Here is a 20,747-nt window from a genome sequence, read left to right on the forward strand (position 1 = left end):
AACTGACTTTCTGTAGATGCCATAGCTGTCCTTTTATCTTGCTGACTCGTTTGAAGTCACAGATTCACTGCACTGACCTTCTCCAGGGCTTTCAACCCTGCTGTGTCCATTTTCCGTCGGTTATGCGCCACTCTGGCTACAATGTATTGGGTTGACATAAATATATGACCATATCCAGTCTGAGTTCCCTCATGGGATCTTTGGAGCCATCGAACTGTCTCCATTCAGCATTTTTGTAAACATTAAACGTTTTGGCGACACTGAGCACTTCTCCAGAACTTTCCTTCATTCCTTTACCCCTTACATAGAAGGACGGTTTTTCAGGCCATCGATTCAATGCTTGTTTACAGAAAAATCCCTAGTCACGCACCAAGCGGAAGAGGGCTCTGCCCGAGCCGGCTGCCTGCCCTGTTTCTGGGGTCACATCCATGCCCGGGTGGTACTAGAGAGGGACCACGTGCTGTCTACAGGCGACCTGGGGGATTTCGGGGACCGCTGGGCACCACGTGGGGTGGAATGCATCCTTAATAAGGATGGGGAAATAGTGATTTGAGAAAAAATTGTTTTACTTAGACTGTGGTGGTGGTGGGGTTTGTTTTAAATCATTTAGTATTGTACATATTATGTGTAAATAATTGAATAAATCATTTTTTGTTTTTAAAAAACGGAAAAATCCCATATCCCGCTAATTTTCCCTGTAACCCATTGTCCCCACATTCCCATCAACTCTCCCCAGATTCTACCCCTCAGTTACATTCAAGGGGCATTTTTTTTTACACAGTGGTTAATTAGCCCGCCAGCCCACACATCTACTCCATCCCCAGAAACACGTTCTCGGCACATTGCCACTCGGTGTAAAAAACTTGCCCCACGCATTTCCTTGACAGATTCCCCTTCTCACCTTAAAGCCATGCTCTCTGGTATTTGGCGTTTCCACTCGGGAAAAAGATTCAGGGTTAGAGAGTGAAGTGGAGTTAGTGAAAGAAAATAACTGCAGATGCTGGTACAAATCGAAGGTATTTATTCACAAAATGCTGGAGTAACTCAGCAGGTCAGGCAGCATCTCAGCAGGTTCACAAAATGCTGGAGTAACTCAGCAGGTTCACAAAATGCTGGAGTAACTCAGCAGGTTAACTCAAGGAAATGTTAGTGTTATAATTAAAAACTAAAGCCATGAGAACAAACATGAAGAGTTCAAAGACCAAATCAGTGCACGCAAGCAGACGAGACTGCAGATCTGTCACAAAGCGAGGAAGACGCGTAGTGTCACACTCATCACCACGTAGGGATAATAGGGGCGTGTTGTGAAAGCCTCCATCTGCTTCATGAATGATCTTCAGGGAATGAAGTCCACCATCCCTACCTGGTCTGGCTTATCTTATACACCGATCAGCCAAAACATTATGGCCACTGACAGGTGAAGTGAATAACATTGATTATCTTGTTACAATGGCACCTGTCAAGGGGTGGGGTATATTAGGCAGCAAGTGAACAGTCAGTTCTTGAAGTTAATGTGTTGGATGCAGGAGAAATGGGCAGGAGTAAAGACCTGAGCGACTTTGACAAGGGTCAAATTGTTAAGGCCAGCCGACTGGGTCAGAGCATCTCTGAAACGGCAAGGCTTCTGGGGTGCTCCCGGTCAGCAGTGGTGAGTACCGACCGACAGTGGTCCACAAACTGGCGACAGGGTGTTGGGTGCCCAAGGCTCATCGATGCGCGAGGGCAACAAAGGCTATCCCGTCTGGTCCGAACCGACAGAAGGTCTACGTCGGCACAAGTCACAGAAAATTTTAATGATGGTCACGGGAGGAATGTGTCACAATACACAGTGCATCGCACCCTGCTGCGTATGGGGCTGCACACGGAGAACCAACAGCATATCAGGCAGGTGGTCATAATGTTTTGGCTCATCAGGTCATAATGTTTTGGCTGATCGGTGTATAACTCCTGGTCCACCAATGTGTTGACTCACACTTGCCTCCCCAGATGATGGATCAATAAGAAATTTGGAAGAAATTTGGAGCAACACCTATGTCTCCCGAATGAATAAATGAAAAAGAAAACCCAGTGGAAATTTCCCGGATTGCATGAATCCTGGGATGCCTTTTTGTGGGCATTGTCCATCCACTCTGAAGTTTAACCCTCCCTCTTTAGTACCCATGGATCTCACACTCCAAGATACAAGGTGTAATCACATTCCATGAAACAACTCTAAGTGACAGTGGAGAACTTAGTTCAAATGACCCAGCAACAGCTGAGCTGGAATGGAAGTTCCTAATGTGCTTTTTGGCGATTTCGAGACTAGGATTAATAGATTTTCATTGAAGTAATTGACAGGGGATGAGGGATGTGATGGCCCTGATTTAGAGGTTGAATGTTGTTCTCAGCTCTGCTGATGGGCTCGATTGAGCTGCCTGATTTTCCCAGTTTGGGGAATGTGTTGTCACATTTTGCAATGCAGATCGTCCTCGCTGCGAACATGAGACGTACAATTCTCTTCACTTCCCCCACCTACTGTCTGGACAGGGTCGGAAGTGCTGGCCAGAGGGACACAGCTCACCCAGTGGCGGAGAGAATTACCCGTGAAAAAACTGAGCAAATTGCCATGGTGCCACTGAAATAACCTGAATTATCACAAAAAAACAAAGGGTTGAAAGAGTCTCATTATTTCAAAATAATTGAACGTCTGAACAAGGATCAACTGTACTCGCATTTTGATTCAAATATCAGTTCAAATAATTGCAGTCTATCATCGACCATCACTGAGATCCTGACAGAGATAAAAGACGAGCTTTGCTCTGCTGCATAATGTGGAAGGGAAATGCAACAAGGGATTTCGCTGCTCACCATGTCTTTGAATTAGCATCAAAGTGTATCTTGGATTCATAAGGAGATGTTTATTATTAACTTTTTTGTTTTGAGCACTATTTCAAAAGGAAATATTAAATCAGAGCAGATAATGATGGTCGTTTCATGTTTGTCCTTGCAATAACTATTGAGCAGGAGGAGATGAGGGTGGGGGGGGGCAGGGTCAGGTAAAAAAATAAAGGAAGGAAGATAAAAGAAAGGAGTGGGTGATATTTCCAGGTGAAAAGAATCTGGAGACAGGCAAGGCCATCCATTCTCCTCTGCTTTGCGAGTGTGTTGTATTGAGCCCTTTGTGGAATCCACCAGGGAGGATATGGGCGTGAGAGGGGTGATGATGCCAGGCACTGAGTGTGGGAGCACTCAGATCAGCCTCCCTGTACGAAAGCCAGATCACTATCTTTTGCTCAGATGCTCAGTCTGTCAGCAGTGACCACTCTGAACTGATCACAGGGGGCAAGGTCAACTCGCAGCAAGAGTGAGGACGAAGGGTCTCGACCCCGAAACGTCACCCATTCCTTCTCTCCAGAGATGCTGCCTGACCAGCGGAGTCACTCCTGCATTTTGTGAAACCTTCGATTTGTACCAGCATCTGCGGTTATTTTCCTACACAAGAGTGAGGCTATGTTCATTATCAACTGGCCCGACCAATTTTCTGGAGTGCCGAAGCAGGACAGGCAGCATCTCTGCGAGAGAAGGAATGGGTGACGTTTCAGATGTCCAATCCGTCACACGTTCCTTTTTGGGTCAGGACCCTTCTTCAGACTGATTGTAGTAGGAGGGGAGAAAGTTGTAAGAGAAGTGGGACGGGACAAAATCTGGCAATAGACAATAGGTGCAGGAGTCGGAAGAAGGGTCTCGACCCGAAACGTCACCCATTCCTTCTCTCCCGAGATGCTGCCTGACCTGCTGAGTTACTCCAGCATTTTGTGAATAAATACCTTCGACAGGTGCAGGAGTAGGCCATTTGGCCCTTCGAGCCAGCACGTGAGAGATGGATATCGTTCAGGAGGGGTTTTGACTGGCAGATGGTTGGACAAAGATGATAAGGCAGGAACTGTGAGATAAGGTTAAAAGAGACACGAATTATGAAGCTAGAGGAAGAAATATGGGCGGAAGGGGACGGGTGGGAGAAGAAGGAGAGGGAGGAATGGATAAGCGTCCAAGTGCATTCTCCAGGAGAACCCTCTCTTCATCAGTACACAGAACTGAATATTGGTTATAAAAAGTGAAGCCTCATGAAATATATCTGCCTGCTTTTTCTAGCCTGCCTAGCAGTCACCCAGACCATTGCTGCTGCCTGCATTCTCCTGAAATGTGCAATCCACTGTGCAGATGGACTGTGATATTAAAAAAAAAAAGAAAATAAACTTTATTCAGGATAAAAAATATGTACAAGAACTGTGCAAAATTCCACCAACATTCTCCACAGCTCTACATACATTTGTTGCCGTTATATTTGGCAGTATTCCCAAAAACCATAATCATATCTGGCAATAGACACAAAAATGCTGGAGTAACTCAGCGGGACAGGCAGCATCGCTGGATAGAGGGAATGGGTGACGTTTCGGGTCGAGACCCTTCTTCAGACCCGACCCAAAACGTCACCCATTCCTTCTCTCCAGAGATGCTGCCTGTCCTGCTGAGTTACTCCAGCATTTTGTGTCTATCTTTGGTGTAAACCAGTATCTGTACTAGTTCCTTCCTACACATTACACTCGGCCCCCTGAGGTAATATCCCTTCCCTCATTTGAGAGGTGTCTCCACCAAACCTGCCACTGGTGTGAGGCAACAGAAGGACCCTGGACTGTGGTGATATGAGCTGCTGATCAAGCTCCAAGAGCTGTAGCTGAAGTCTGGCCAAGTGATGACTCTTCCTTCACCTTTTTAGCCCAGCATACAGGATGTGACCTGTAGTTCCTCCCTGCTGTGGGATGTATATTCAATGGGTCTGATGTATTCAGTCATGCCGTTATTTATTAGATTAACTCACTAAGCAGAAACTAAAAATAAGCATCTTCCACGCACTTCACCTAAATGCCCACTCACCAAAATATATCCTGCTGTCCTCTGTAGAGTCTATAGTGGCCTCCTGCATTTTTTACTACATATATTGGGAAATGTGTTTATTCTGGTTGTAATCAGCCACGGTAGAAATAATGAACTACAGATGCTGGTTTATATCAAAGATACACACAAAGTGCCGGAGTAACTCAGTGAGTCAGGCAGCATCTCTAACTCTGACTCATATCTGAAGAATGGTCCAGACCTGAAACGTCACCTCTCCTTTTCCTTTAGAGACGCTGCTTGACCCGCTGAGTTACTCCAGCACTCAGTGCCTATCCCCGATAGTAATTGGCTGGTAACCAGTTCTCACTAGTCACCTTTATTTGCAGGAAACATAAGTCACTGGATGTTTCCAAGATAGAGATAGGTCGATTCTTGATTAGTATGGGTGTCAGGGGTTATGGGGAGAAGGCAGGAGAATGGGGTTAAGAGGGAAAGATAGATCGGCCATGATTGAATGGCGGAGTAGACTTGATGGGCCGAATGGCCCAATTCTGCTCCTATCACTTTTGAAAATTGCTTACCCTAGACTAAAAATGTAAAAGTCCAACATTAATTACCAAACATTAACAGCAAAACTTAGCAAAAACCTAGTAAGCGACGAAACCTCGAAAATCCTTCCAATCAAAATCTTGAGTGTTGTTCTCTGCAGTTGCTGCACTGTGGAATTGTGTTTTCAGCGACTCCGACTGGCTTGAAACAACAGTGGTCAGAACTACAAGAATGCCACCAATTTAGAATACATTTAATGCTGGACTGGTGCCGGTAATTGCCTGATCATGTGGATCTCTCAGCCTCTGCTGCCATTATTTCCTTCCTACTATTCGCAGCCACTGATTGATTATGTTTGTTGAAGAATGGGCAGAGAAGATTGCCGTTCTATTCCTCTGTCTTAAATAATGTAAACATTCAATATCCAATACATTTCTATCATCACCCAATATATTTTTCAAGCCTCCACTTTGTTTCTATTCACCTTGTTTCTTTAATTCAATTGCAAAATATCTTTGTGAGTATATATCCTTTCAAACCTCATTTCATGGTCCTTTTGTAGCTCTTACCGTTTGTTTTGTCACCTTTCGCTGTTTGCTCTTTCTCAGTAGCCTGGAACAACATTAGTTTCTTGTTATTTTAATGTCTTTTGTATTACTATTGTATCTCTTCATTTCCCTTCTGGCTTTTATTTTCATGGGTGGAAGGGTGTGCAATTAGAGCTCCTGCTAAAATGAATCATTTCCATATCACAAAGACTACTTTTGAATGCTTTCAACTAATTATTGTAATGTTAATCAATCAATGATTCAATTGTACTTTATTGTCCTGGGTACAGTGAAATTCTTTGTTTTTGCATACAATCCAGTAAGATCATACAGCAGACTTCACCCTGGCAGTACACAAAATGTCGCCATGTTTCTGGCGCCGGCAAAGTTTCAAAAGTTCTTAGTACAGTCTTATCTTCTGACAGCGGCGAGCCAGGTCTGTCCCTCTTAACTCTCGGCGTCGCCCCATTGCATCCCTCTCAGTAATCGACAGCCCTCCCCCGCCGAGTCCGCCTTTGTCCTGGGTGGCCCAAGCCAGAGATTCACGAATCTTTCACACTGGTATCGGGGTCTTTATTCCGTTGATTTCTTTGTTGTTTATCATACATTATCTATGTGCATTGTGTTGCAGGCCTGTAATGCTGCTGCAAGTCAAAATGTCATGGTTCTGCTGTCAGTACATGACAATTAAGCACACTTGACTTGGCTCAACAGATCAGTGGCACAGCGGTAGTAGAGTTGCAGTCGTACACCGCCAGAGACCCAGGTTCGATCAAGACTGCAGGTACAGAGTTTGTATGTTCTCACCGTTAGCTTGTGGGTTTTCTCTCGTTGCTCCTGTTTCCTCCCACATTCCAAAGGCGTGAAAGTTTGTCGGTTAGTTATTAATTTCCTTCTGTAAATTGTGCCCTGTGTGTAGGATAGTAGTGCACGGTTGATCGCTGGTTGGCGTGGACCCGTTGGGCCGAAGGGCCTGTTTCCACGCTGTATCTCTAAACTAAACTAACCCAACCCTCACCTCATTGCACCCATTTTCTTTTTAGTTCTAAGTCCTTGCGAACACACTATGGTTGAAAACTTAATCTACATCATAATCCACAAAAAGCCCTACATATTTCTGCATGAGTTTAATTAATGTCAGGTATTAATAAGATGTGGATTTTTGCAAAAATTGCATGCACTTTCACCAGTGTCCAAAACTGCCAATATCAACAATTGCACATTTGTTTATGGCGAGATTTTCAAATGATGTGGGTCTAGCCTCAGAGCCCTGCATCCTTTTGCCATTGAATGGCTTGCAGCTCCCCAGGGTCCTGACTTACAGTCTTTGATTGAGATGGTATGAATCTTGCAGCCAATCGATGGCTGTGGCATTTCCTCCTTTTCCATAGAACTCGGGCATGCTGTCAGTAAGCTGCCATTCACGTGGATTCTCTCAGCCTTGAATGGGGCGTTTAGCAGGTCGAATCACTTTAAAAAATGCACGTGTAAATGGGACACTTAATGTATTTTGTTCACAAAGTGAGTCATGGTTTTATGGAAGTGAGTTGAGCCTTTTGACGCTAATTTAATCATTATTAGAAATACGATTGAGCAAACCACACTTCCATGCCTTATTTTCTCGTTGAGTGCTGAACAGCCTGTCTCCTTGGTAACCAATGGCTTTGTGGATCCATTTGATGCTGAACTCTGCACTGTTTAGACTATCTCATCTGCCCAGCAACTAATTATACCTGGGAGGGTTTAGTGAGGTATGCACAGTGGATAGCGCTGCTTTCTCACGATCTGGGTTCAATCCCAGCCTTCGGCGCTCCGTGTGGTTTGCACACACTCTCCCTGAGATAGTGTGGGTTTTCCCTGGTCCACTCGTTTCCTCAGATTCCAAAGATGGGTAGCTTAAATTGGCTCTGTAAATTATCTCTTAGTGTAGGCTTCGACCCTTGCATTTGTTTGGCAGATACAACACTGATGAATTTAGAGAGTGCAGCAGCATGGATGAGCATGCTGACCAAAGTACAGTGGACCACTCAAGCTGGGGGAGTGAGAATGAAACTCATGGTGATAGGGACAGCGTGGATATTGGAATAAACAGGCTGTGCTGGCAACTCCATCTCATGGTCAAGGACATATCACCACAACCTAGGAGGGGAAAATCCAGCCGTCATGATCCATGTGGGAACACAAACAGACTATTCTGCTGAAGCATAGTGCCTAGATCTATTCAGCACAGGACAAAATAGATATTAATTCTACTAACTTCTACACAGGGTAGTGGACCTTTAGATTGACCTCCAGTCGCAAGAGTTGAGGCAGCTAACTGCATGACTGTCACTATTTCTTGTGCAGATATTGCTGATGGACTCTATTATAAAATATATACTGAGAGATGTTCACTTAGGGTATTCTTGAGGAGCAAGTTCCTCAGTTGACTGCGTGGGGTTTTCATGTTCTCCGTGACTGCAGATTTCCCAGGTACTCGTTTACTCACACCAATGGTGTGTAATAAAGTTGGAGTGTTGACGGGAACAAGGGGAAGAATAAAATGGGGGCTTGATGGTTGGCACAAACTCAAAGGGCCGAGGGGCCTGTTTCGTGCTGTGTCTCTCAAAGATGGAAGCCTCTTTTGGTATTGTGACAAGTTTGAACCGTGCACAAATGGAATAAAAATTGAGGGAGAGCAGCTGAGAATAATGAGATACTTAGGACCTGGATAGTACTTGAGCACACAACCCCAGGCTATTACTGAGGAGTCAGGGTATTACCTAAGACACAAAGATGAGACATTACAGAAGTGCAACTGTTGTTGCAGTAAATAATTATTGCAAAATCAATAACTTCAAAAATACAGGTTGAAAATATTAGATTTATCTGCTGATGTGGGTGTATCCAAAATATTTGGAGTTTGGGATATGGCAGGTTATTTTGAAGAGGGGTTGTCTGTAAAGGAAAACGTGGAAAATAAGAAGCAGATTGCAAGTGTATAACACTGACACCTTAAGGCCAATGAATGGGTGGCAAGAGACCAAGACCCACACTTATAACACACCAGAGAAGCTGGGGAGTGGGGTTGAAGAAAATAAAAGCAAACTGCTGGGAAATATACAAATTGGTGTGGCCAGATCTGTGTAGAGAAATTGAATTAACATTTCAGGTGAATGATTTGCGTTTTTGACCCACAGAAGCTAAATGAAGACCCTGCCATCCATGAAGTGCTGCAGTTGCTAGGATATATATGTTCACTGTAAATTTGCCCAAGGTCACTTCACATGGTATTGCCAGTGCATGCCAGGCCTTTCAACCAAAGGATGCACTTCAATGCAGACCTCAACGGAGGTTCATTTACACATACTTGTGGCAGGAGCCAGAATCTTACTATCCACCATAGCTCTGATCCAACACCTGCATCACAGAATGACTTTGTGTATTACTCAATTACAAATTGTTAATAATATCGTTATCCAACCGTGCTAGCTCAGGAAGAAGCCATCAGCCCCTCCCCCTACCCCAGGAGACAACACCAAAACAGCCCACACAGTCAGTTGAGGAGGACCCCAGAACTTTAGATTTTGTTTTATAACTAAATCCCTTAAGGAATGAGTTTGCATTGATTTCCCTACCCTAGGGCCAGGATAAGTTAGATATAAAAAAAGACAAAAACATACTCTCTTGATCCTTCAGCCACAGCAAATAAGACTACTCCTATTTACAGAGTTTATATATTTTCAAAATATAGCCCCAAAATAAAAAGACCACAGCATCATCTTCACACAACTTGGTTTTGTCACTAACCACAAGCCAAGATGTCTCTCAGACCCCCAGAAGCATGAATGAATGAATAAGTTTATTGGCCAAGTATGTGCATATACAAGGAATGTGCCTTGGTGCTCCGCTCACAAATGACAACACAAACATAGTTATCAATTAAGAATAAAGCATAAACACATCAAAACAATAAGGATACAACATTAGTCTAAACATGTGGGTGAAAATAAACCAGAGCAAAAAAGAAGCTATACTTTGGTTGAGTAGAACTACCACTCGTGGGGAAAAAAAGCAATTTTTATGTCTGGCTGTGGCTGCTTTGACAGTCCTGAGTCACCTTCCAGAGGGAAGTGCTTCAGAGTTTGTGGCCAGGGTGAGAGGGGTCAGAGATGATCTTGCTCGCTTGCTTCCTGGCCCTTGCAGTGTACAATTCGTCAAAGGCCCGGGGGGGGGGGGGGGGGGGGGGGCGAAGGTTGCAGCCAACAACCTTCTGTGCGAACGATCGGTTGCAGTCTCCGGATGTCATGCTTGGTGGCTGAGCCAAACCAGACCATGATGGAGAAGGTGAGGACGGACTCAACGATAGCAGTATAGAGTTGGACCATCATTGCCTGCGGCAGATCGTGTTTCCTCAGCTGCCGCAGGAAGTACATCCTCTGTTGGGTCTTTTTGACTGTGGAGTCGATGGTGGCCCCCCATTTAAGGTCCCTGGAGATGATGGTTCCAAGGAACTTAAATGACTCCACAGATGTGACTATGGTGTCGTTGATGGTGAGTGGGGGGGAGGGGGAGCTCTTCAAAAGTCTACAATTAGTTCTACTGTTTTAAGAGCATTGAGCTCCAGGTTGTTGTGATGGCACCAGATCGCCAGCTGTGTCACTTCCCGTCTGTAGGCAGATTCCTCCCCATCCTGGATCAGTCCAATCAGGATTGTGTCATCCACAAACTTGAGGAGCTTGACAGCGGAGTCTGTGGAGGTGCAGTCGTTGGTGTAGAGAGAGTAGAGAGGGGAGAGTACGCAGCCTAATCTAACGCATGCTTAGTAAGCAAGCATTAGATGAGAAGGCAGGGTTCTGAAATGCAGGAGGTTAAATGTTTGCTTCATCCCCATTCTTTAAACAAATGTCGATCCAACTCTACGGATGGAGAAACAGTGAGCATATTCTGCCTGTCAACCCTTAAGAGTCATACACTGTTAGAACAGGCCGTTGACCCAACTTGCCCATACCAACTATCATGTCCCATCTACACTAGTCCCACCTGCCGGCGTTTGGCCCAAATCCCTCTAAACATGTCCGATCCATGTACCTGCCGAAATGTTTCTCAAATGTTGCGCTACTACCTGCCTCAACTACCTCCACTGGCAGCTTGTTCCATACACCCACCACGCTCTTAATAGGAACCTGAGCGATAATATTTTCAATCTTTCCCCCTCCCTCACCTCAAACATATGTTCTCCGGTTCTTGATTCCCCGACTCTGCGCAAGAGACTTTGTGCGTCTACCCGACCTATTCCTCTCTTGACTTCGTACACACCTTGGGGTGGGGGGATCAGCAGAGCTATTGCCTCTTTGAAAAGAGCTTTAGAATTGGAACAATTATGCTCAACTGAGAAAAGCAGTGGAGCCCAGGAAGGAGTAACCACCAGAAACATTTTTGTACAAATCCTTTATTATTCTTATAGACACATAGGGACAAGAGGCTGCAAATAATAATATTTCACAGCCCATGGAGTCCAGCCCATTTCCTAGAGGAGTCACGATATTCCACAAAGACTCCCATATCTGCATCAACAGAGCCATGCACAAGATTTCATTTAAATGCAGACAGACAGCAATGGTATTACCATCCAGACATGCATTATGGAAATACAAAAGTCTTAGCGTTTTACAGCACTTACTCCTTATTAAAATAGAAGTGTTTATTTCTTTATAGTTCAACCATCAAAACTACAAATTGCGGAGAGATCCCAAAACTGGTTTGGATCGGGCATAGTCAGCGAGTACCTGGCTCAAGGTGATCAATACTCATTTCTGCAGCAGGTGCCAATGACAAGCAGCAAACAAAACCAGGATTGGAGGGAGGAGGAAAATAAACATAGTCTTCAGATGGTTCCTGGTGGAAAGGATACACTGGGACTTTATAAAACGAAAGCCCACCTTAAAGCACGGTCACTTCGTGAAAGTGATAAAGGACTTGCTGTGTCATTTCTTGCCCTCCATTGCACAACCCATCATGGCACACACTTATGTTGGGGTAAACCGCTGGGCCTGAGCTCGAATCCTCTTGTCATATTCCATGCTGTTTTCACTGAAAAAGGAACACACACTTACCCACAGAGGCATTGCTCACATTAAGCCATGGTTTATACAAAGCCACCCGAACATCTCAATTGGAGTACAGGTTCTGGCCAGGTTTGCTCTATTGACTGAACATCATTTGGTCTATTGCAACTGTTAAACCTGGGAAGGAGAAATTCCCCAGCACTACATATCCCAAGTATCACTGGCAGCTCAACCTTGCTGGGCTGCCTTCTCAAACTATATTCCTTCTAACGTGCTTCTAAATTTGCCTTAGAAAAATGTCTGAATGCCTACTCAGCAATCCAACTGCAAATCAAACACAAGAGTAAAGGTAATTAACATGAAAATTGACTGGATCCCAGTGAACGAAACAGATGAACTGTTTAGTTTAGAGATACAGCGTAGAAACAGGCCTTTCGGCACACAGAGTTCATGCCGTACACTAACACTACCCTACACATGAGGGACAAATTATAATTATACACAGCCAATCAACCTACAAAGCTGTGCGTCTTTGGAATGTGGGCGAAAACTGGAGATCACGGAGAAAACCATTGCAGGTCATGGGGAGAATGTACAAATTCAGTACAGACAAGCACCCATAGTCAGGATCGAACCCAGGTCTCTGGCACTGCAAGGCAGCAACTCTACCGCTGCACCACTGTGGCTTTTGCTTTCTGCACAGAAAGGCCTGCACTTCCCCATGACTAGAACTCTAGCTCAATCCCAGTTCAGAGCTTGGAATATCAATTTATTCCTTATCAAGATAAAAGTGTTTATTTCTTTATAGTTCAACCATCAAAACTTAATATTGAACTAACACAGGCATTTACTTTGAACTCACAATTACAACACAAAAGACAAGGCTGGGATAACTTAGGCGGCCAGGCATCATTGCTAGAGAATATGGATAGGTGACGTTTCGGGTTGAGACCCTTCTTCAGACTGAAGGGTCCTGTCCCAAAACGTCACCGATCCATGTTCTCCACATATGCTGCCTGACGCACTGAGTTAATCCAGCTCTGTCTTTTTTATAAACCTGCATCTGCAGTTTCTTTTCTCTACTGGTTGAGTCTCAGTTCTACAAAGAAGCAAAGGCCCTGAGGAGCTACTAAGGGCAAATGGAAGTGTAAAGGGATTGGACATCCATTTAGCCTTATTGGGAAAGTTTCCAGTGGCACCGAGGAATATTGCTCCCAAGTGAAATTTATTTAATTGAAAGTTAGTGATGACCCAGAAGTGGTTGACATTGCGAAACCCTGGGCCCTGTATCTGTTGAGTGACATTCACCCAGGCACCGAATTGGGACTCAATCCTTGTAAGTCAGGTGCTCAAGCCAGTGAAATTATTGTCTCTTTTTTGTGAACCAGCATCTACAGTTCCTTGTTTTAACGTTTACACCACAGTGCTTTACAACCTAATGCACCATGGACATAACTGCAATTCTATAAAAGTCTCCTAGATTCATACTGGAGGAAAGGTTAATCAAATATTCCCTGTAACCAGCTTCGAGGAGTGACCATCTGTTTTGTGCAATAACTGAGCATGCTTTAACACAAGCCTGCATTCTACAGTTATGGTCTGCAAGTTAAGGATTCAAATTAAGACACTAGAATTGTCACGGAATAGATCATTTGCTGGCAAGTGGGATTAGTACAAATGGATATTTGGTTGGCATGACATAGAGACAGCAGGCTGCTTCGCTGCTGTACTGCTCTAGATGCAAGAAGGGCTCTGGGCAAGACCACTGACAGCAGAGTTAGTAGCGTCTCAGAAAAATGCAAGCTCAAACATCAAATCTACCCTCCATTGGTTCTGTGATAACCAAAGTTTTCTTTTTAAAAATGTGCCTTCCCTCAACCACACCTCCCAGAAAAAAAAAAGGTTTTCTTCGGAAAAGAACACCAACATATCAATCTGCTGACATCTCTGGAAAGCTGCCAGATTTCAGGTTAGATCAAATTTCATCCTTGTTGAATCTCTGCATAACGAAGTGTTGGTGACAATGTAGGAGCTGTTGCTTACCAGTAGATCAAGTATGCTTCGGCTTGGGCTGGGTCCTGAACATTTGGTTCATTTAAAAGTTCTTGAATGCCTAATAGTATCTGAGGGAAAACAAAGAAAACATGAGAACAGCATACCACCTCCATGACTCAGTGCAATACGATAACTTGATGCCAGTTCTCCCAGAGTGGGTAGGAGAGAAAGTAAAGGGCTTTACAGGCCAGCTGAATTTATTGAAAGTGTAGAAAGGAACTGCAAAAGCTGGTATATACCAAAGATAGACACAAAGTGCTGGAGTAACCCAGCAGTTCAGGCAGCATCTCTGGATGGCAAGAAAAGGCCAAAACAAAGCAGGCCTAGCAATAGATGACCAAGGGTGGAGCCCATAATGGCCCATTGCTCACTAGGGAAGAGGTGACAACAAAAGAATACAAGGATGCGAACAGTGGAACTAGTATGACGACTAGGATGGGGGAGAGAATTCAGGAGTTACTAGGAAGGGTCCCGACCCAAAACGTCACCCATTCCTTTTCTCCAGAGATGCTGCCTGACCCGCTGTTACTCCAGCACTTTGTGTCTATCTTCTAATTTATTGGAGGTTAGTTTATGCTACCAATACCAAAATCACACAAATGCTGCAAAACATCTTGCAGGTTGTAGCACAACATAGTTCCTCAAAGTGGAGAGGCCATGTACTGAACACCAAACTACATCCGTGAACTTGAAAGGTGAAAGAATGCACCACTTCTATTGCAAACTCACTACACTCAATGTACAAACAATAATTAGGTTGATTTGCAGATACATAATTTGCCTGAAGATTATCAGCCAGGACATTAGGAGAGTTTGAAGAAGGGTCCTGACCCAAAACATCACCTATTCCTTTTCTCCAAACATGCTGTCTTTGAACCACTGAGTTACTCTGGGATTTTTGTGCCTCTCTTCAGTTTAAACCAGCATTTGCAGTTCCTTCCTACACATTAGGAGAGCTCCCTGCTCTTGTATCTTGTGGCCATCACTACCGAAGAGTCCACCAGGGACTATACTGGAAGTTGACGAGAGTGGGTCTGGTCTAGTGGGGGCTGTGCCATCTGTGGGCCTGGATGGAAGTCCTGAAGGTTGCATAGGTGGGCATGTCAACAGAGGATTGAGGGAGGGCATTCCAAAGGGAAATTGCTTCAGGGAAAAATGACTGGATGTAGGGAGTAGATGTGTTGAACTACAAGTTGCTTGCTGTGGCTTCTTCTGGATCTTGTTTTCTCTTTGACATATAAGTCAGCGTCGAGGTCAATGCCCTTGTTGATGATCTTGTGAAGGGTAGTCAATCTGAATAACTGGCGTCCGGTTTCAATGGAGTCCCAGTTTAAGTCGGTGAGCATTTTGGTTAAACTGTCGTCTGAGTTGCCGTACACAAACCGGGCTGCTCTTCGTTGAACATTTAAGAACATCTTTATTTTTCTTGGTACCAGGGTTCCAAGCAGCAGAGGCATACTCCAAGTGCAGTTGGACTATTGTTTGGCACAATTTTTTACAGTTTTGGAACAATGGTGGAAGTTTCTCTGGACGAAGTTGAGCATCTTTGTAGCTTTGTTTGCAGTATAATTTGAGGGAGGCACGGTAGCGCAGCGGTAGAGTTGCTGCTTTACAGCGAATGCAGCGCCGGAGACTCAGGTTCGATCCTGACTACGGGCGCTGTACTGTAAGGAGTTTGTACGTTCTCCCCGTGACCTGCGTGGGTTTTCTCCGAGATCTTCGGTTTCCTCCCACACTCCAAAGACGTACAGGTTTGTAGGTTAATTGACTGGGTAAATGTAAAAATTGTCCCTAGTGTGTGTAGGATAGTGTTAATGTGCGGGGATCGCTGGGCGGCGCGGACTTGGTGGGCCGAAAAGGCCTGTTTCCGCGCTGTATCTGAAATATGAAAAATATGAAATATGAAATAATGTGACTGCGTATCCCATGTCAGGTTGTATTGTATAAAGACACTGAGATATTTGTCTTCAGTGACTTCTTGTAAGGTTTCGCCAAGCATAGAATACTTTGCCGATCCTGGTTTACGTTTCCTGGACACCCTAATCACTTTACATTTTGTTGCATTAAAACTCATGCCCCACTCTTTGGACCAGTTAACAAGGTTTGTGAGGTCAGACTGAAGTTTCATCCTCTTGAGAATTGATGGTTTTATATATGATGCAGTCGTCTGCAAACTTAACAACTAGACTTAACTTCAATAATGTAATTTTCGAATAGAATACAGTGCCCTGTGGGACACCGCTCAGGACTGGTTTCCATGTTGATGCACAACCGTTGACTCTAACCCTCTGGAAACAACTTGGGCAATATTAAGCAGGACAGAAATTCTGGTGAAGCATCGGGTAGAGATCGAGCCCAGTTACGATCACCCTGAAATAGAAGCTACTGACAGATACATACTGGGCGATAGGGCTTTGTTGCAACCCTCATTCACAACCATACCCCACTGGTATGGATAATGGCCACAGTGTGCTGTCTTTCCAGATGGCCAGGTTAGAGCTGGACCAGGGAAAGATTGAGGCAAAACGTGTACCGACTAACAGAAAATGGTGAGGTCTGCATTGGGACAACCTGATAAGTGTTATAACATGATAGACACAAAGTGCTGGAGTAACTCAGCGGGCCAGGCAGCATGTCTGGAGAAAGGATGGTTGACGTTTCAGGTTGGGATCCTTCTTCAGACCCGACCCAAAACACTACTCCATTTTTTCTCCAGAGATGCAGCCTGATCCGCTGAGTTACTCCAGTACTTTGTGTCTATCTATGGACCTGCAGTTCCTTTCTACACAGTTGTAACATGATACCCTCTCCTGCCGTACTCCACATTAACCTAACCTGCTTGATGGTGATTGCTGGCCTCCAGTCCTTCTCCTCTTCTAGTATTGAAAGGCAAACAGTTCCTGATGGATATACATTTGGGTGGAATAATGGTGGTTCAAACTTGCCTTAAAAGCAAAAGCAAAAGTTAAAAGCTGAACATATTAAAGAAGGATGTTAAACAAAGGCCAGTCAAGACTCCCAAACAGTATTGTTCTATTACATTATTTTTTTCTGTCCAGACAAATGCAAAATATGAACACCTGTATCCATAACACTGAACTTCCATTTTCAAAAGTTATAAGTTATAATTAAACTACTAAATCAAATACAACATGGAATCCTGAAATTAATAAACAGGGCCATCATTTACAAAGGCAGGGAAATTAGATTTGGCCACAAATGGAATACCACATTCATTTTTGGCCACTTTAGAAAGGATGTGAGGGAGCAGAGAATGGTTCTCAGTTTGTGAGATTTTAGCTGAAGTTTAAAGTGGAGGGCAACCCCAGCTTCTCCTTACAAGGAGAGATATGGCAAATGTACAAGATCACAGGCTGTTTAGATAGGTTGGGTGCGGGAGGGGGTAGGAATGGCTAATCCCTTTACTGGATGGTTCAAGGACCAAGAGGCGCACGTTCAGAATTTTGGATGAAAATACAAGGAGAATGTGATAGAGGAACTCTAAAAAAAGATCTTCATTTCTGCCTCAGGTATTTTTTGCTTTTACACAAGTATAGAAAAACATAGAAAAATAGGTGCATGAGTAGGCTATTCGGCCCTTTGAGCTAGCACCACCATCAATAAGATCATGGCTGATCATCTAAAATCAGTACCCCGTTCTTGCTTTTTCCCCCATATCTCTTGATTCCTTTAGCCCTAAGAGCTAAATCTAGCTATCTCTTGAAGTATCTGCAATAGACTTACACTTTGGTGGTGACGAGGGATAATCATCCTTGAAGAGCAGCCGCAATTTAAACAGGCCTCCTTCCCAAGTTGTCTGTCGAGGTAAAAAGCAAGGCAATTTTACACAGAGGTTTATTTCACTCAATATTAGGAGTGCAGCCGTGGCCAGTTTTACTTACCCCTTTCTTGCCTGGAATCGCACACTCCCAATTCATCAGGTTCATCGTGCCATCTGGATTCTTCACAGGCACAGCCACAAAACCCTGCAGGAAGTAGATAAGAGTTGTAAAGAAAGTGTATGGTATGCTTGCCTGCATTGGTGAGAGTAGTGTATAAAGGTCAGGAAGTCATGTTGCAGCTTTAAAGGACTTTGGTAAGGCAGCATTTGGAGCATTGTGCGCAGTTCTGGTCCCAGTTCCAAGAAGGAAGTAGAGACTTTGGAAAAGGGCAGATGATGTTTACCAGAATGCTGCCTGCACTAGAGGGCGTTATCTATAAGGAAGCTTGTCAAACTTGGATTGTTTTCTCTGGAGCAGAGGTCAAGGGGAAAGCTGATAAAAGTATATGAAATAATTAGAGGCATAGTTAGCATAGACAGTCAGAACCTTTCTCTTGGGGAGTAAATGTCAAAGTCTATAGAGCATAGCTTTAAGGTGAGAGGGGCAAAGTTTAAAAGTGATGAATGGTACAAGTTTGTATTACCATGTGCAGACAGACATAACTTTAGCTTGGCATCAGGCTGAAAGACAGATAGACAAGATGGTAAAGATGAAAGTTTATAGCCACATGTCTTCATGAGATGGGGCACTGAGTATAAGGACATCATGTTACGGTTTTAGAAGATGTTGATGAGTCTGCACCTGGAATAGTGTGTGCAGTTTCTGGTAGAATGCGATAAGAGGAAGAGTGTAGAAAAGCACCCCGGTGCTGATATAAACATACGTACAAATGGATGGTCCTTACGCCATGCTTTCCTTTCCTGAGAAAGGCGATTCAACGCGATTCCTGACATTTTGTCAACGTCTCTGAGAATGGGGAGAAGAGTGAACAATCAGTAGGTAGACTCACACCACATTTATATTACAGTACATGAAAACAACCCTTTAATTTCCATCCTCTAACCTCACACACTACAAGGCTTCTATACTCCCCTCACATCCCACTATTTACAAACGCTGTGGATAGGATTTTCAGGGGTTGTGGGCAGGTGGTCACAGTAATCAGACAAAATATGCTATTGCAATAAGCCTTGTTGGGCAAATGGGAAATTCAGTTCTGCAGGACTTCTGCCCAAACCAGACGTAATAGCACTGAGCCCATGGCAACTTCCTTGGCTAATAGAATATTTTGAAGCTTTGCAGCAGCTGGCAATCACAGCCCTGGGTCCAGTGGGTGGGAGCACACCTGGGCATAAGTTACAGGAGAAGAATTAGGCCATTCAGCCCATCAAGTATACTCCACGTTAATCCATCTTTCCCTATCAACTCCAATCTCCTGCCTTCTCACCAAAACCCATGACTAATCAAGAACCTGTCAATCTCCACCATGAAAATATCCATTGACCTGGCCTCCTCAGCGTCAGTGTCAATGAATTCCATAGATTCACCACCCTCTGACGAAAGAAATTCCTCCTCATCTCCTTTCTAAAGGTATGTCCTTTTATTCGGAGTCTGTTGCCTCTGGTCCTAGACTCTCCATCTAGTGGAAACATCCTCTCCAAATCCACTCTATCCAGGCCTATCACTATTCGGTAAGTTTCATAGACCAGCTATGTACCCTGCGAATATCCTGCAGCAAGTGGCGGCCTCAGAACCAAGGAGAGTGCCCGTTCAGAAGGGGGAGAGGTTGCAGTCTGGGACAAGACTGAACATTGCTCTGGAGAAGGAAGGGGGGCCGTTCAACAATCCGCAGAAGCCCAAGCTAGGAAAAGGGCCAAATGGGGTCGCCGGATATTACCCACCTCCTCTGTCTGTCAATTACCTGTAGCTACCTATATCACAGTACATGAAAACAACCCTCAACTTCCCCCCACCTGCGCAACCCCGGCATCAGCAGCCCCCTCCCGGAGGCCCTGACCCCACACACGGGCTCATTCAGGCTCTTAACCCGCGCTCACACAGGGCACTCGCCCGCCCCCCCACCAAACCCCGCCCGGCCTAGGCGCGCCCCGGTGCCGCACCCCCCTGACCTGGGCGCGCCCCCCCCCTGACCTGGGCGCGCCCCCCCCCTGACCTGGGCGCGTCCCCCCCTACCCCCCACCCACCCACCCACCTGGTCGCGCTCCCCTCACCTGCCACCTGGTCGCCCCTCGGAGCTGTAGGCCCGGCGGGCGCCTGACGGAGGATGGAGGCCGAGCCCTGGGGCCGGGCAGCGGGTAGAGGACCGAGAGGGCCGGGTACAAGACCGAGGCAGGGCCGGACAGCGGGTACAGCAGGACCGAGAGGGCCGGGCAGCGGGTACAAGACCGAGGGCCGGGACCGGCACCGCTTCAGTCAGCCGGAACGCGCCAGGTAATTCCCGGCCCGTGAGCGTTTTTAAACCGACGCTGTGAGCCGCGACAGGAGTTTCCCGCCCGGCCTTCACACGCTGGGGTCTTGCTGTGCCGTTGCCCCACGTGACCGGTCCATTAATGACGTCACCGGCAGATAAACCACGCCCCCTCTGACATTGACCCAGCTCCCGCAGATAGACACGCTCCCCTCTGGCCTTGACCCCGCCCCCGCAGATCGACCACACACCCCTGGCCTTGACCCCGCCCCCCAATCTGACCCACCCCCTCCTGCTTTGACTCCGCCCACCTGGTGTAACCCCGCCCCTTCCAGTGGCCACGCCCATCCAACTCTAACCCCGCCCATTCATTGTCCACCTGCCCGTCAACACCTCGGCCCCCTTCCCGGTGCGAATGTTGGCCCTTGGACTGAGGACAACATGGGTAGTTCTGCCGACTGCA

At 45.4% G+C, this 20,747-nt stretch overlaps 1 protein-coding gene across 1 annotated transcript; it reads right to left on the reverse strand.

Moving 5' to 3' along the window:
- Positions 1-11,399: 11,399 nt before the first annotated feature.
- On the reverse strand, positions 11,400-20,436 carry ube2ia (ubiquitin-conjugating enzyme E2Ia). Its single transcript, XM_078417780.1, has 7 exons — positions 20,088-20,436; positions 18,744-18,822; positions 17,977-18,060; positions 17,819-17,891; positions 16,910-17,019; positions 14,063-14,142; positions 11,400-12,044 (listed from the first exon to the last, which is right to left on the reverse strand). The coding sequence occupies exons 2-7, from the start codon at positions 18,807-18,809 to the stop codon at positions 11,981-11,983; spliced, it is 477 nt and encodes a 158-aa protein (XP_078273906.1). The 5' UTR covers positions 18,810-18,822; positions 20,088-20,436; the 3' UTR covers positions 11,400-11,980.
- Between the last annotated feature and the right edge of the window lie 311 nt (positions 20,437-20,747).

Source organism: Rhinoraja longicauda, chromosome 21, assembly GCF_053455715.1.
Source record: "Rhinoraja longicauda isolate Sanriku21f chromosome 21, sRhiLon1.1, whole genome shotgun sequence".
NCBI lineage: Eukaryota > Metazoa > Chordata > Chondrichthyes > Rajiformes > Arhynchobatidae > Rhinoraja > Rhinoraja longicauda.